This window comes from Solanum stenotomum, chromosome 9 (assembly GCF_019186545.1).
Source record: "Solanum stenotomum isolate F172 chromosome 9, ASM1918654v1, whole genome shotgun sequence".
Taxonomy (NCBI): Eukaryota; Viridiplantae; Streptophyta; class Magnoliopsida; order Solanales; family Solanaceae; genus Solanum; species Solanum stenotomum.
This window is the reverse complement of record NC_064290.1, coordinates 57,514,572-57,532,298: the sequence shown is the minus strand read 5'-3', so window position 1 is coordinate 57,532,298 and position 17,727 is coordinate 57,514,572. Positions and strand designations below refer to the sequence as shown.

Sequence of the window (17,727 nt, the reverse complement as noted above, 5' to 3'; positions counted from 1 at the left end):
CATTTCGCTATATCTACATAACTTCAATCTAGAATTACAAGATTGAAAATCTTCTTTATTTTCTTAAATTCCGTATTAAGTCAAACAAGATTAGTCTTTTTGAAACGAATGTAAAATTTTAAAGGTGGTCAAGCTGATGCTTTGACTTTCAATTTTGAGGGGAGGTAGTACAAAGGGAAAAAATGTGCGGTCCAAAAAGTTTGGTTGGTCTCACGGAAAGGAAAAGGGGATGTATAGAAGTGTTTCTAGAAAAACAAAAATATCTAATTAAATCAAATAAACTTAGATAATTTTTTTGGATGTAAAATCATGAAGGCATTACTATGGGAAAGTTTCTTATTATTCTTGTTCTTGTGTTTGCATTCAATCCATCAAAGCTTTGGTGCTACAGATACAATAGCTACAACTCATTTTCTAAAAGATGGTGATGATAATATTACTTCACCTGGTGGAATATTTGAAATGGGGTTCTTCAGTCCAGATAATTCGGAAAATCGCTATGTCGGTATGTGGTACAAGAACGTATCTGATAGGACTGTGGTGTGGGTTGCCAATAGAGAAGCTCCTTTGAGGAGTGGATCAGGTATCTTGAAAATAATTAAGTCTCGACTTGTCCTTGTTGATGGGACTAACAATGTTGTGTGGTCAACTAATACCTCTAGATTGGTGCAGAATCCTGTCGCGCAGTTGCTAGATTCTGGAAATCTTGTTGTTAAAGAGGCTGGTGATGATAACTCGGGGAATTTGATATGGCAGAGTTTTGATCACCCAACGGATACGCTATTAGCAGGCATGAAGCTTGGGAGGAATTTTGTAACTGGCAGAGAGGTGTACTTGTCATCATGGAAGAATGAGGAGGATCCAGCTCCGGGTGATTATACATACCACTGTGATCCTACTGGTTACCCACAGACTATTGTGAAGAAGGGCTCAGATGTTGTGTATAGCTCTGGACCGTGGAATGGTCGATATTTCAGTGGAACACAAAACTCGAGACTAGGTACTTTCTATACATATGGAGTATATTCAAGTAAGACAGAGGTGTACTTTTTGTATAAGCTCACATCTTCAGTTCTTGTGAGGTTGACAGTAAGTCATAATGGAATTCTACAGATTTGGACTTTGGGTGACAGAGAACAGGGTTGGGTACCTTTGATCTTAGTACCAGCAGATAAATGTGAGGTTTATAATTCGTGTGGCGCATATGGTAGCTGCAACAGTCAAGATTCTCCAGTATGTAGATGCTTAGATAAATTTGTACCCAACAATAGTGATGCTTGGAAGAGGGAAGATTGGTCAGGTGGCTGTGTTCGGAAAACTAAACTAAATTGCCTTCAAAGAGATGTATTTTTGAAGTATTCGCATATTAAATTGCCAGACACACGGAATTCCTGGTCCAATGTGACTATGACACTAGAAGAATGCAAGGATATCTGCTCAAAAAATTGCTCTTGTATGGCTTACTCAAACCCTGACATACGAGGAAGTGGATGCTTATTGTGGTTCGGGGATCTGCTTGACATTCGGAAGGGAACCAACGGACTGCAAGAGATCTACATAAGAATGGCTGCTTCTGAATCAGGTTGGCTTGTTGCTACTTAAAGATTTTTGATAGATTACCTGAAGATAGTAAAGGAATTTGGGGTTGCAAGCACTTTGAATAAAGCAGACTGTATTTTTGTGCCTATGCTTGTAAACATCTAGTAGTATCAACTGCCAGCTCCTACCTTATATAGCCAGGAACTAACAAATTATAGTAGAACGGAAAGCGACTCCTTTAGAATGAAGTTGGTCTGAACTAATAAGCTGAATCTACAAGCATATGACTGGTTAGACCCTGTTCAATTTTTTAGAACTAATTGGTAAGCACTTAGTTTTCTATAGAACAAGCACTTGATATGCAGTACTCCAAAGGCTTGCAGAACCCTTAATAACTCAGAATAAGAAATCATCTCTCCAATGGATTTGAGAGAGATTGAAATCCATTATTTGTCTTAGTTTAAATGGATACTTGCAGATAATCAGGAGGAATCGGATGGAAAGAAAGGAAAAGTACTTTTCTGGATTCTGCCATTATCAGTTGGTCTGATTCTGGTACTCCTTAGTCTGCTGATCTACCATAGAAGAAGGAAGAAGGCTTTAGAGCTCAAAAACAAAGGTAAGCTGGATCCCCCTTTTTTTTCCTTGACATCTAAGCAAAATAGAGGAATAGACATTTAAATATTAGTAAAAAGATCTTCATAGTTGTCTGATATTCGCAACTTAGACAACATTCACTTCATTTTCTATATCTTAGAAGCAAAATTACATCATTTGGTTTTGGCAGGAAGGACAGGATGTGGGGGCAATTGCGCTGAAGAATTTGAAATACCACTGTTTGACTTATCTACCATAGCAAACGCTACCAATAACTTTTCAATTGACAGACAGATTGGAGAGGGAGGCTATGGACCTGTTTACAAGGTATACACACACTTAAAACCTTGTCCTTCAGAGTAAAGCTTCATCTTTAGACACAATTTAGGAGTTGTATGATCAAAGGTGTAATGACAAAAACCTTTGCTTTGTGAAACCAAAAGGAGACAGATACAATAGCTAAGGGAAGAAAGGTGGGGATATGGGGGATGTCCTTCTCAGAATGTGTCCTAGAACCACTATCTTAGCTTTTCCAAAGTGTTGTTGACAATTAGCTCAAGTTAGTCAGTCTAGAGTCTTTAGGGGGGATATCCTTCTGGTGCATGGTGCATGAACTTGTACATATCTAAACATTCTCCGGATCTATTTTTCCGAGTTAAATTATCTCTCTCTTCTGCATCTTAAACCTTTATAGTGAGCCGACATTTTGATCAACTTAAATATTCAAAATATTAACATGCAGATATTGTGATGTTTAGGGCATACTTGAAGGAGGGGAAGTAGCTGTCAAGCGGTTATCTAGAACTTCCACACAAGGAGAAAATGAGTTCAAAAATGAAGTTGTATATATTGCCAAACTTCAGCACAGAAATCTGGTGAAGATTCTTGGCTGCTGCATTGAAGGGAAGGAAAAAATGTTGATCTATGAGTATTTGCCGAATGGGAGTCTTGATTCATTTATATTTGGTACAACTTCTCAATCCAATATTAAGCATTTGAATAATAATTGTACTCTCGTATTATTTTTCCATCGACAAAGAACTGATTTTGTTTTAGGTTTCAATAGTACCTTCCACTATACCTACTTGAGTGTTAATGATCCAACATTATTTGGCAGATGACGCACAAAGCAAGGTATTAGATTGGCCTAAGCGATTTCACATTATCAATGGTATAGCTCGGGGACTTATGTATCTGCATCAAGATTCTCAATTGAGAATAATCCACAGAGACCTGAAAGCTAACAACATCTTGTTAGACAAGGACATGAATCCAAAGATATCAGACTTCGGGATAGCAAAAATATGTGAAGAGAATGACAATGGAGCCAAGACAAACCGAGTTGTTGGAACATAGTAAGAACCTTCAACTGGGTAGTTAGGAATTGAACCTATGACGAGTTTTGAGATATTAAGCATGTTTTCTAGCATTAGTAATTCTATATTTTGTTCACATTTTTATGCAGTGGATACCTCTCACCAGAATATGCATTGCACGGGAGATACTCAGTAAAATCAGATGTATTTAGCTTTGGTATCTTAATATTGGAAATTGTGAGTGGGAAAAGCAACAGAAGATTCTCTCATCCGGATCACAACCTTAATCTACTTGGACATGTAAGATTTGATTAGTTTTATTTTACTTATCCTTTGGTGTTATGTTATCTCCTAGTAGCAGATATCTGCAAATCTAGTCAAATGCTAATAAATCTTGTAATCTACAGGCATGGAAACTCTATAAAGAAGGTAGGTCAACAGAACTACTTGATGAATACCTAGGTGATTCTTGTTCAACAACCGAAGTGGAACGATCAATCTGTGTTGGTCTATTATGTGTCCAACAAAGTCCAGAAGACCGTCCAAGTATGTCTTCTGCAGTTATGATGTTAAGCAATGAAGGTGAATTGCCACAGGCTAAACAGCCAGGTTTTTACATAGAAAGAGATGCACCAGATGGTGAATTATATGCACAGAATACAGTGAGTGAGACCCCCATCACAATATTAGCTGCCCGATAAGAAAATATTTGTCCACTCGCTTCCACAACAAGCTTGCAGTTTTAATAACCTTTTCTTTAATTCTTTGTAGAAGTGTGGTGAAAATTTTGTGTATGGCTTTGCCTTATTGGTGTATTAACTATGTCAAACTGACTCACACATATGTAAATATGAAAGCTTTCTGATTGGCTGTTTCTTCTCAATACAAGGAATAGGTTAACCAACAAATCAAGTTCAAGAACATTAGCCTCAAACCCAAACACAAGCTCCATAGAAAAAGATAATGTTACATCAGTCCATAAAACTGTTCTTAACATGGTGATATGATCTATGGATTTTAATCTATCGCAAAACTGTTTTAGTTTTAGTACTTTACTAATGGATTTTGTCCGTCACTACAATCAGTATTTCTCTCTCCAATGTAATCCATTGTCCCAATTTATACAACATCTTTATAGTTTGAAACGTTCCCAAATGTCCATTCATTCCAATTCTATACAGCTCACAACTTTCAATAAATCAAATTCAGGTTTTAAACTTTGATGAGACATTTCCTCAATCAAACTAGTATCATTTTAGTCATTACTTGTACTTAATTTCCTTTCTATTGTCATTACTATAATAACAACAACATGATCTGGAAAGGGTTGAATGTATGCATACCTTACCCCTACCTCGAGATAGAGAGGTTGCTTCTGATAGACGCTCTTCTCAGGGAAAAAGAAAAAAACGACACTGAAGGAGCCATGGACTGTCATATTATAATCTATAGCAAATCACAATTACTCCATGTCCAATCATTTTAAAGGGGAACGAGGGAGCAATAAGTTTCGGTACTTAACCCCTGTTCTACAATGTGCACAGATTATATATAACGTTAATTGTAGCAATAGCATTTCGTAATTGATAAAAGAAAAATATTCGTACCACGAGTTAGCCGCCGGTAGCGTTGGCCGATTCGGAGCACTGAATTTTGATTGGATTCGCCTGATTATGAGCTAAAAAAGCTTCGTCTGCGCCGAGCACTGAAAAAGGAAATGGAGGTACAACTTCAATTATACAACTTTACACCAATTTATGAATCAAAGATGAACTTCCTCATAGATACAGATGAATGCATATCGGCAGTAGAATTAGATGAAAATGATAGGGGATTTGACAAAGGGTTGATGATCGGGCAAAACGAAAGAGAGGGAAATGAGGAGTTTAGTTGGATTTTCCCTCCACTGATGCGTAATTCATGCGAACAGGTGTCTGGTGGTGCCGTTCATTTTTGTCCTTATATTTTCAATGTTTTAGGCTACCTAACTAAACATCAATTAATATAGATATTGTCATCAAATAATCTAAGTCAATCATGATCATTATTTCTTGAAGAATATGCAACTGAATTAATAAAAATGAACGGGGTGAGTATTACTCTCAACACATTTAATCTTGTTGACTAAAATGTGTGATTTTGATTTATTTACGTAGGAAATATGGATATTTGAACTTTTTTAAAGGCATATCATCCTCTTAACACAACACATGAATAATTAAATGATAGAAAAATTAATAATTTCAATTTTTTGTGCTATTCTCAAGCTAAGGGATCATAGTGCACATTTCAAGTAATTGAAAGTTAAATATGTGCCGTCAAATACCACAAGAATTAGAATTAAAATTTATCAATAATTAGATCAAAATTGTTAGTAGCCTTTTATAGTTATACATAGGGAGAGAGGAGGAAAGAAATGAAATATGTAAGGCCGATCGAGTTATATTCAATTATTAATGTTATAGAATTTTAAGGTACCTCTAAAGAAAAATATAGTCCTTTATATTAATGCCCATTTAACCACGAATACTTTTCACTTTTTTCTGAAATTTTATTCGGAAAACTTGCTAGGACATAAAATTATTACAATTTCTAACAAGATATTAAAATATTATCTAATTCTTTCATGCTCAAAAAGTCAAGAACTATTGACCACCTATAATATTTCTTAATTCCACAACAGCCCCCGTTTAGTCTTGGTTATTATCCAGTCAGATTTTATAGCAATCTATGAAGACCCCATTATCTTTGAACTGCAGCAACATTTTCCTCATGTTTGATACTGCTCAGAGCAGATATGCATTTTACTAAATTAATCGTAAAATATATACTCAAAAGTCCACCAAAAGCAGCCATTAACTTTTTTTATAAGCAGCCATGACTTGAAGCAGCCTCAACTCTCATTAAAAAGCTAAGACTTTTCATAGTCATAGACCTTTCACTCCTTTCAAATAATACTCTTTCATATGTTAGAAAGCTCAAGTGATGGCTATTTTAACACTCGTTTGTTCAGTTTCTTCTTGTAAGATTCACTGTCTGAAAACAAGTTAAAAGTGTCATTACTATGCTGCATTTGACATAGAAAAAAATTGGATCTCAAAGCATGAAGGCATTACTAAGGGAAAGTTTTTACTTATCTTTGCTCCTGTGTTTGTGTTTCATCAACCGAAGCTTTGGCGCTACAGATACAATAACTACAACTCATTTTCTGAAAGATGGTGATGATAATGTTGCTTCAACTGGTGGAATATTCGAAATGGGGTTCTTCAGTCCAGGTAATTCAAAAAATCGCTATGTGGGTATGTGGTATAAGAACACATCTGTTAGGACAGTGGTGTGGGTTGCCAACAGAGAAGCTCCTTTGACTGGTGGATTAGGTATCTTGAAAATAATCAAGCCAGGAATTCTTGTCCTTGTCAATGGCACTAGCCATGTTGTGTGGTCAACTAATACCACTAGATCTGTGCAGAATCCTGTAGCGCAGTTGCTAGATTCTGGAAATCTTATTGTCAAAGAAGCTGGTGATGATAGCCCGGGGAATTTGATATGGCAGAGCTTTGATCACCCAACGGATACGCTATTAGCAGGCATGAAGCTTGGTAGGAACTTTGCGACTGGCAGAGAGGTGTACTTGTCATCATGGAAGAATGATGAGGATCCAGCTCCCGGTGATTCTACATACCACTGTGATCCTTCTGGTTACCCACAGAATATCCTGAAGAAGGGCTCGGATGTAGTATACCGTTCTGGACCATGGAATGGTCGCTCTTTCAGTGGGAACCAAAACTCAAGAGAAGGTCCTTCCTATACATTTGGAGTATATTCAAGTAAGACAGAGGTGTATTTTGGATATAACCTCACAACTTCAATTCTCGTGAGGTTGACATTAAGTCACAATGGAGTCCTACAGGTTTGGACTTGGGGTGATGGAGACCAAGGTTGGATCCCTTTCCTCTTAATACCCGCTAATAACTGTGATATGTATAAGTTGTGTGGCGCATATGGCAGCTGCAACAGTCAAGATTCTCCAGAATGTGGATGCTTAGACAAATTTGTGCCCAACAATAGTGATGCTTGGAAGAGGAAAGACTGGTCAGGTGGCTGTGTTCGGAGAACTGAACTAAATTGCCTCCAAGAAGATGTATTTTTGAAGTATTCGCATATCAAATTGCCAGACACACGGAATTCCTGGTCCAATGTGGCTATGACACTAGAAGAATGCAAGAATACCTGCTCTAAAAATTGTTCTTGTATGGCTTACTCCAATTCTGACATACTCAACGGAGGAAGTGGATGCTTATTGTGGTTCAAGGATCTGCTTGACATTCGGCAGGGGCCCAACGGAGGGCAAGATATCTACATTAGAATGGCTTCTTCTGAATCAGGTTGGCTTGTTGCAACTTAATTTATTTATTTTTTTGATAGATTGCCTGAAGATAGTAAAGGAATTTAAGGTTGCAGGCACTTTAATAAAGCAGACTGTAGTTTTGTGCCTATGCTTACTATGATACTATCTACTGCCAACTCCTACCATATATAGCCCATAACTACCAAATAATAGCAGTACAGAAAGCAACTATTTTTGAGTGAAGTTGGTATGAATTTATAAGCCAAATCTGCAAGCATGATGACTATAGAACAAGCATTTGATATGACTTGCATTACACAAGGAATTGAAGAACCTTGACAACTCAACCTCAACAAACTAAAAAGGATGTGCAGTACTCCAAAGGCTTGCAGAACCTTTTAAAACTCAAAATAAAAATCATCTTCGATGGATAGGATAATTGCAATTTATTATTTATGTTTGTTGAATTGATACTTGCAGATAGTCTGGAGCAATCAGATGGAAAGAAAAGGAAAGTACTTTTCTGGATTCTACCATTATCAGTTTGTTTGATTCTGGTATTCTTTACTCTGGTGGTCTACCATAGAAGAAGGAAGAAGGCTTTAGAGCTCAAAAACAAAGGTAAGCTGGATACCCCTTAATTTTTTCTTGACATCTAAAGTCTAAGCAAAATAGAGGAAAAGACATTTAAATTATACTGAAAAGAACTTTCACTTCATTCGCTTTCTCTTATAGGCAAAATTATGTCATTTGGTTTTGGCAGGAAGGTCAGGATACAGTGGCAATTACAAGATGAATTACAACCGTGGCAATTGCACTGAAGAATTTGAAATACCACTGTTCGACTTATCTACCATAGCAAAGGCTACCAATAACTTTTCAATTGACAGACAGATTGGAGAGGGGGGCTTTGGACCTGTTTACAAGGTATATACACTTAAGACCTGGGTCTTCAGAGTAAACCTTCTTCTTTAAATACAATATAGGAGTTGTATGATCAAAGGTATAAGCCTTTGCTTTGTGAAACCAAAAGGAGACCTATACAATAGCTAAGGGAAGAAAGGTTGGGATATGGGGGATATCCTTCTCAGAATGTATCCAAGAACCACTAGTCTAGCTTTTCAATAAGTGTTGTCCCAAGTTAGTCAATATAGAGCCTTTAGCATTTTCAAGAAAGTGCTGCAAGAGTAACCCATCACCCTTTGGGTGGAACTGCAGATTAAAGTGTTGAGGATATAGTTTGTTTAAGAAGAGAGTCATTTGTTCTTTGTAGTCATTTATTTGTTCATCTTTCCATGGTGACAAGTGGCAACTTGTTCCCGCATCAAAAGGGCGAATATTTCTTATAGACTTTAGTTTTAGTTTTAAAGAAGATTATCTTAGGGCTAAACTAAAATATAATGAACTTATAATAGAGATTTGGCACATTTGACCTAAATTTGTTAACGGAGATTTTGATCAACTTAGGTATTGAAAATATTAACATGCAGAGATTGTGATGTTTAGGGCATACTTGAAGGACAGGAAATAGCCGTCAAGCGGTTGTCTAAAACTTCTACACAAGGAGAAAAAGAGTTCAAAAATGAAGTTTTATATATTGCTAAACTTCAGCAAAGGAATCTGGTGAAGATTCTTGGCTGTTGCATTGAAGGGGAAGAAAAAATGTTGATTTATGAGTACTTGCCAAATGGGAGTCTTGATTCATTTATATTTGGTACAACTTCTCAATCCAATATCATGCATTTGAATAATAATTGCATTTCAGTGAATTGATGCCTATAGGCATACACTGATTTTCTTCCAACTTCAAAATCCCCATAAAGCAGGAAAAAAAATGTAAGGAGAGAACTAAGACCCCAGTTGTATATGAGCCTAATAATTACATACTTGGTAGTTCAAACTTCTCGTAATATGTTTCCATCAGCAAGGAACTGATTTTGTTTTAGGTTTTAATACTACCTTCCACTAAACCTATTTAGTGTGTTAATGACCCAACATTATTTGGCAGATGACATACAAAGCAAGGTATTAGACTGGCCTAAACGATTTCACATTATCAATGGCATAGCTCGGGGACTTATGTATCTGCATCAAGATTCTCAATTGAGGATAATCCACAGAGATCTGAAAGCTAACAATATCTTGTTAGACAAGGACATGAATCCAAAGATATCAGACTTTGGCATTGCAAAAATATGTGATGGGAATGACATTGGGGACAAGACAAACCAAGTTGTTGGAACACAGTAAGAACCTTATACTTGATAGCTAGAAATTTGAACCTAAGAAGAGTTTTGAGATATTAGGTACGTTTTCCAGCATTAGTAATTCTATTTTTTGTTTACATTTCTATGCAGTGGGTACCTCTCACCGGAATATGCATTGCACGGGAGATACTCAGTAAAATCAGATGTATTTAGCTTTGGTATCTTAATATTGGAAATTGTGAGTGGGAAAAGCAACAGAAGATTCTCTCATCCAGACCACAACCTTAATCTACTTGGACTTGTAAGATTTGATGAGTTTCATTTTACTTATCCTTTGGTCTTATGTTATCTTCTAGTAACAGATATCTGCAAATCTAGTCAGTGTTAATAAATCGTGTAATCTACAGGCATGGAAACTCTATAAAGAAGGCAGGTCAACAAAACTACTTGATGAATACCTAGGGAATTCTTGTTCAACACCTGAAGTGGAACGATCAATCTGTGTTGGTCTATTATGTGTCCAACAATGTCCAGAAGATCGTCCAAGTATGTCTTCTGTGGTTATGATGTTAAACAATAAAGGTGTATTGCCACAGGCTAAACGGCCAGGTTTTTACATTGAAACAGATGCACCGGATGGTGAACTCTCGTCTAGCCATACTGAGACCCCCATCACAATGTTGGTAGACCGATAAGAAAATATTGTTTCACTTGCTTTCAACAAGCTTGCAGTTGTAAAAAATCTTTTCTTTTATTCTTTGTAGAAATGTGGTAAAAAAATATTTGGTATATCAGCTATTTCAAACATATGTAAATTTGAAAGTGTTAATTGGCTGTTACTTCTCAATCTCATTTAAATTTTGTTTCCTTGTCATATGTAATAGTTAGTACTAAGGCATCACTTTGTTTGATAGAATAATTTGCTTTCGTTTTTTGTAACTTCCAATATAAGTTGAGTCATGATATTTACCTCAAGCAAAATTTGATGCTGCAATCAGTTTATGGAAAAACACTGTCGGAGTAGCAAGAGAGTAATCACATTAATCGAATTCAAGAACAACAATCTCAAATCCAAACACAAGATTCATGAAATATAATGAAGCCTCGCCAGTCCCTAAAACTGTTCTTAACTACAACAATATTATCTACAGATTTCAATCTATCCCCAAATTGACTTACTTTTAGTACTTCTCCACACGTTTTGTCAGTCACTACAATCCATTTTTTCACCTTCTAGTGTACTCCATCGATCCCAGTTTATCTGACATAGTTTGAAATATTCGTTCATTCAAATTTTATACCAATCAAAAGATTAAAATAAATCAAATTCGCTAAAATTATTTTGATTTTAAACTCGGATCAGAAATTTTCTTAATCAAACAAGTATCACTTTTATCATTATTTAAATTTCCTTCTATTATCACTAATATCATACACATAAATCAAAATTGGAAGGAAGGAGAAACAAATCACAGTTAACACCTGTATTCACGTTAATTTAAGAAATTATGGACCAATAGCAATAGCATTTCGCCATTGATGGAAGAAAAATAATCGTACCTCGAAGTCCCCGCCGTCGACGACGCCGATTTACGATTCAGATGAACACCGAATTTCGATTGGACTCTCCGAGTACAGAATTTTACACCAATTTTAAACCCTAAGACGGAAGATGAACACATACTGGCGGGAGAATTAGTTGAAAATGCGAAGACGGATTTATAACGGGTCGGGGCAACCAATTGGTGTGTTTTTCTTTAAATATGCATTTTTATTTAAGGCTAAGTTAGGAGACGTTAGGAATCGCATTTTTTTTATTTTTCACTCAACGAACCCTTTTGAATTCGGTCAAATCATGAATAAATATTTGGCTGTAAACCATCATGTAACTAGTGAGAAGAAAGTCCTAAAACGTTATCACTTTATAATTAGTGTTAGAAAAATAAAGTTCTCGGTGAAATAAACAAGTAATTTGCTCTTAACACCAAGTTATGATTTATGAAAAAGATTTTCAAACCAACTTATGATTGACCGAATTAAATAAAGCACAAAAACAATAAGTCTAGTTGAATTAGGTAATAAATCTTAAGCGAATGATGAGAGAGATTAGATGGAGAAAAATGAACACAACAACAAGGTGAAAGTAGGAAATTAATCAACTTGAGTTACTATAATTTTCTACGTGTTTGGTGGGTTAGATAAGCGAAACTAGATATATTTTTAATTAATAAAAAAAAATTCAATGTGGTTATTCAATATAGAAATAGTGTGTGAATTTGAAGACATGTCTATTGAACAAAATTTAGTTCATGACGTTGGCTTCTCTATTGAAGCAAGACTTTGGGAACAAAATTAAAATGCAACGTCATTGGCCACATTTTTTTTTAATATATGTTAAATAACTATTACACTAATTACATATTCTATTTGGTCATTTTATCAATATCAATAATAAAATAAACTTTGGTCAATTAAGAAATTAATGGATGACGACAATAGTAAAAGATGCACATGGCTATAGAGTCCACCATCCTATCACACTTTTCCTCTTTCTTTCTGCCTCAATTTATTTTAAAATATTATCTGGTATTTTTTTAAAAAGGGAAATATAATTAACAGGGAAGATTCTAGCTAGTTGTTTATTTTTTATTTTAAAAAATTATGTGTTTTTTTTATGGATATCAAATTATTCATTGTTATATTTCTTTTAGGACGTGGGACTAACGTCACCATGACAAACAAAACCAGATTTACACAAATTTGTTGTCCTTGCTAGATCTTCCTACAAGTTCTTTAATTTTGTCTCTACTTTGAACTTTTGTTTCAATCATACCTTTGACGTTAGCAAATTGTGTTTTATTATAGTTGCTAGTGGAGCGTACAGGTGGACTCACGCATCAAATTTTATAATTCAGAAAGTCCAAATGTACCCCTTAAGTTTTGAATATGACTTAAAATATCTCAATCAGGTTGAAGCTCTTTTTCGGGTCAAGAGATAAAAACAAAGACTTTCTACTAACGATGAGTGTAATTTTAGATGAAAAGGTCTAATGAAAGCAAAAAGTGATCAAATGTAGGAATGAGGGACAAAGTAGTAGAAATTTGAACTCGAGATCTAACATAAAATGTAGACAAATATATCACTACAAAAGAATACAAATGGGATCACACTGTGTATATTGTTGTAATACAAAATTTTCTAACTAAATAAATAAAATAGAAAAGAGGAGACGATTTTAATACAATTCTACGAAATGATGTAAGATGGAACCAACTATGACATTCTTCTGGTTGATTTCTCAGATGGTTACTCAGTAATAGTTGTTATCTCTTAAAATCACATTTCAATGTTCTTTCAACAAAGAAAGTGACTTTCTAAGATAGTAACTATTAGTTGAATGATCATCTGAGAAATCACTCGACATTCTTCTTATCGAGCATCCAACAATGTGATGGTAACTTCATTAATAGAACTTGGTGTTTGTGTACTCCAAGAAAATTGATCAACATCACCAATTTTCCTTTCAGTAAAGAAGCCAGGATGTTTAGCTGATGGCAAAATGCCTTCATTGCTCAGCATCATAATCACAGTTGACATACTTGGCCTGTCCTCTGGATTTTGTTGAACACATAATAAACCTACATGGATTGATCTTAGTACTTCTGATATATTACATGAGTCCACCAGTTTTGGATCAACTAGCTCCAATGATCTTCCTTCTTTATGTAGCATATATGTCTGCATATAATGATTCATCCGTTAACAAACGATTTAAGTTACTGACAGTGTCAATAGTTTATATACTACCCTTGAACTCATTAACAGATGCTTTGAGTGAAGTCCTTTTACACATAGGAGTTAGGACACAGTACTTACATGTCCAAGAAGGTTGAGGTGGTGGTCTGGATGAACAAATCGTCTGTTTTTCTTTCCGCTCACAATCTCTAGTACTAATACTCCAAAGCTAAAGACATCTGATTTCACTGAGAATATCCCATCGACTGCATATTCCGGGGACATGTAACCACTGCAACAAAGAAATGACAGGATTACATATTTAGAGATGGCAATGGAGTGGGGTGGGTTTAATCTTAAATGGGGCAGAGGAGCTTTTACTCTGGACAAAGCCAGCTATTTTTATGAATGTGTGAATGTGCATAACTATATGTATAATCAAAGATTTAAATCTTACTATGTTCCAACAACACGACGTGTATTGGCTCCTGTCTCATCTCCTCCGAAACTTCTAGCCATCCCAAAATCTGATATCTTTGGGTTCATTTCAGTATCAAGTAAGACATTGCTAGCTTTCAAGTCTCTGTGGATGATTCTGAGCCTCGAATCTTGATGGAGGTACATCAGTCCACGAGCAATTCCATTGATAATGTTGAAGCGCTTTGGCCAATCAAGTAATGCGCTCCTTTCTTCATCTGCCAAATGTTTTCAACTTATTATAATTTCTCCTAAACATGAAACAAAGCTCAGTGAAATCACATCAGAAGTTCACTTGAAAGAAATGGATGCACACTGGATGTGAAAGACTAACCAAATATATATATATCAAGGCTCTTGTTTTGCAAGTATTCGTAGACCAACATCTTCTCTTCTCCTTGAACGCAGCATCCTAGAAGCTTTACAAGATTTCGATGCTGAAGTTTAGCAATGCAGTTAACTTCATTCTTGAACTCATGAAATCCTTGCTTTGATGTTTCTGATAGCCGCTTCACTGCTACTTCTTGCCCCCCTTCTAACACACCCTGTAAAAGTAGAACTTACTTTCATTTCAACCAAAAAAGTTAAATCGATTTAAGGTTTCAATGTGCTCTCAAGGATCAAATGTTTCTACCTTGTAAACTAGTCCAAAGCCACCCTCTCCAATCTTGTTCGCAATTGAAAAGTTGTCAGTAGCGTTGATTAATGTAAGCAAATCAAGAAGTGGTAGCTCAAAATCTTCATGGTGACTTTGATTACTGTTATCGTTCTTGTTGTTGTGACCACTAAATCTCCCTGCAATTTGAACAACCAAGCAGACTTTGTTCAAACGACGAGCTTGAAAAGAGATACTAATGGAATACAGAACTAATAACCATTAATTACTTCCGGCTTTTCAACAGATAAAAACTTGTTATGTTCACTTACCCCTTGTCGTAACCACTGGATCCTCTCTCCTTCTCCGTTTATAAAGAATCAGGCCAACACCTAAACCTAGAAGAATCAACGCAAACAATAGTGGCAAAGCTACTGCAAGTATAACAGATTTATCTCCCTTTGAACTTGATCCAGCAGAACCTGCAACATTTTCCATCCAAAAGTTTCTTCAGGTAGTTGTTTGAATTAGAATTTCCGATAAACTTTTTAAATCCTGTGCAAATTATTTTATTGAAGAACAAGATGGTCATATAAGTCTTATTCTCAACAAAAGGATCCATTGCTTGAGGATGTTTACACCTAAATTCCCTGTAAATGCATTACTCTTCATTCGTTAATCAGCCTTATAGAATTGAACTATTCAATACATCATTCTTGATAACAAGCATTGTGTGATAAAGAAAACCTCAGTAAATTGCATATTACCTATTTCTGAAGCTGACATCCTAATGTAGATATCCTGTCCTGATTGAGATAGCTGTCTGATGTCAATCAGCTCCTCAATCCATATCAAGCACCCGCTTCCTCCATTGCGTATATCCAGATTAGTATAACCCATACACGAACAATTTCTCAAGCAAACCGCCCTGCATTCATCTAAACTCATGGTCACATTGAACCAAGAAGTTCGTGTATCAGGCAGTTTAACACCAGAATACATAATAAATCCATCTCCAGTACAATTCAATGGGATTTTCCGGACACAACCACTCGTCCAATCAGCCCTATTCCAATCATCCTGATGCTTTGGCTCAAATTTATCTAAACAATGACACACAGGATCACTCAAAATGTTACAAGTCCCATATGCACCACATAATTTGTAAGTGTCACAGTCATCTGCATCAGCAGAATGGTAATTAACCCAACCCTGAGTCTTCGCAATCCAAATCAAACGCATAGTGTTCCCATTAGGCTTTACTACTAGAGCTGAAACAACGGATTTGTTCACAAGTTCATATTTATAATAAATTTCCTTATTGTTCATTACCAAACCAAACGAAGTGATTGAATTGTTCACCATATTAGGTGCACCACTCCACCTTAAACCATTCCATGGCCCTGCTCTATAAATCACATCAGCCCCTTTTCGCATAACGTCTTGTGGATAACCCGTAGGATCACAATGATAAGTGTAATCCCCCGGAGCAGGATCATCACTGCTTTTCCATGAACTAAGATACCTATCAAACCCAGTAACCAAATCCCTTCCAAGTTTCATATTCGCAATCAACGTATCAGTAGGGTAATCAAAACTCTGCCAGAGGAAATTCTCTGGGTTCGTATCATTAGCATCCCTCAACACAAAATTCCCCGTGTCCAGCAACTGCGCAACGGGGTTTTGCACGGATCTCGATGAATTTGTCGACCAAATAGTTGAATTTGTAACATTTTGAAGAGCAACACCGTCAGATTGAATAACTTTCAAAACCCCGGATTTATTAGTAAGTGGAACCAACCTATTAGCAACCCAAACAGGAGTAATAACAGAAATTTTCTTGTACCAAATTCCAACATAACGATTTGTAGAAGTATTTCCAGGACTGAAAAACCCCAACTCAAATGTTCCATCAGAAGAAACAATAGTTTCACCATCTTTGATAAACTTAGTGGTAGTTATCATATCTCCTTGTCCATTAACTTTTAAAAGAAAAATTAAAAAGCAAAGAAGCAAAAAAGGTAGAAATTTCTCCATAGCTACTAGCCCTTTTTCATTTCTTGGTTATACAAAATAAGGCAAAAAAAAATTTAAAAATATTAAAAGGGTGTTGGTGCTGTGATAACATGTCAATATGACCAAGACTTCATTTTTGTGACTGAATTACTTGGAAGACAAAGTGGGGTTTGCAAGATTTTGGACAATTTTGAACTTTGACAAAGTTGTCCACTTCTTGAATTACACTTGGCTAAATCTAGTGTTTGTAGTTATGGGGAGATGGTGATTAGTACATATCCCTCAAAAGAAGGGCACTTGGGTTCTGAATTTTGTGTAAACAGGTCTATTTTAACAAACTAGGACTTATCTATGCTGTTTGGTTTAAACAGAATATTATTGAGCGAAAGATGCGGTGTCGTGTATGAGTCTGCTTCTATTTTAATCAGCGGTCTCGAATTTGAACTCTAGGTATGAAAAAGTTCTTGGTACAGAGCATTTTTCCCGAATGAAGCCCTACGCAGTATGAATTCCGATTAGTCAGACTCCAATGTGAATATCAGATACTGAGTGGAAAACTAAAAAAAATAGAATATTACTCACTTTGTCTCAAATTATGTAACAATGTTCAGAGTACCTTTTTTTGTAATTTGATTGTCTGGTTTTAATTTGATACGAAATTTAAGAAAATAATGAAGACTTTTAAATCTTATGGTCTTAAACTAAAGATATATTGACTATATCAAAATAATTTTTAAAATTTATGATCTTAAGTATGTCAAATGAGAAGTTGAAATTAAAAGTTGTTTAAAAAGGAAAGTAACATTCTTTAAGATAAATAAATTAAAATGAGAGAATATTTATTATGTAAATTCTAAATATGAAAATTTCCACTTCAAAAGTTAAAGATTTTATAT

General features: G+C 35.6%; 2 protein-coding genes across 3 annotated transcripts; one reads left to right on the top strand and one right to left on the bottom strand.

The window, feature by feature from the left end:
- Positions 1-294: 294 nt before the first annotated feature.
- LOC125877707 (uncharacterized) lies at positions 295-10,854 on the top strand. The gene is made up of 15 exons (XM_049558934.1): positions 295-1,582; positions 2,018-2,158; positions 2,327-2,463; positions 2,895-3,102; positions 3,254-3,491; positions 3,602-3,752; positions 3,860-4,150; positions 5,140-5,382; positions 6,535-7,837; positions 8,281-8,421; positions 8,564-8,727; positions 9,307-9,514; positions 9,809-10,046; positions 10,158-10,308; positions 10,415-10,854. Exons 1-15 carry the CDS (start codon positions 310-312, stop codon positions 10,700-10,702), a joined length of 5,175 nt encoding a protein of 1,724 aa, XP_049414891.1. The 5' UTR covers positions 295-309; the 3' UTR covers positions 10,703-10,854.
- Positions 10,855-13,130: 2,276 nt separating this feature from the next.
- LOC125876975 (G-type lectin S-receptor-like serine/threonine-protein kinase At4g27290) lies at positions 13,131-16,911 on the bottom strand. Of its 2 annotated transcripts, XM_049558267.1 has the most exons (7): positions 15,583-16,911; positions 15,148-15,297; positions 14,855-15,015; positions 14,555-14,765; positions 14,201-14,438; positions 13,885-14,035; positions 13,131-13,746 (listed from the first exon to the last, which is right to left on the bottom strand). In XM_049558267.1, the coding sequence occupies exons 1-7, from the start codon at positions 16,850-16,852 to the stop codon at positions 13,438-13,440; spliced, it is 2,490 nt and encodes an 829-aa protein (XP_049414224.1). In that variant the 5' UTR covers positions 16,853-16,911; the 3' UTR covers positions 13,131-13,437. The 2 variants fall into 2 exon arrangements, with proteins under 2 accessions (XP_049414224.1, XP_049414225.1); XM_049558268.1 differs by lacking the exons at positions 14,855-15,015; positions 15,148-15,297; positions 15,583-16,911 and having other exon boundaries at positions 14,201-14,471; positions 14,555-14,749.
- Positions 16,912-17,727: the final 816 nt, after the last annotated feature.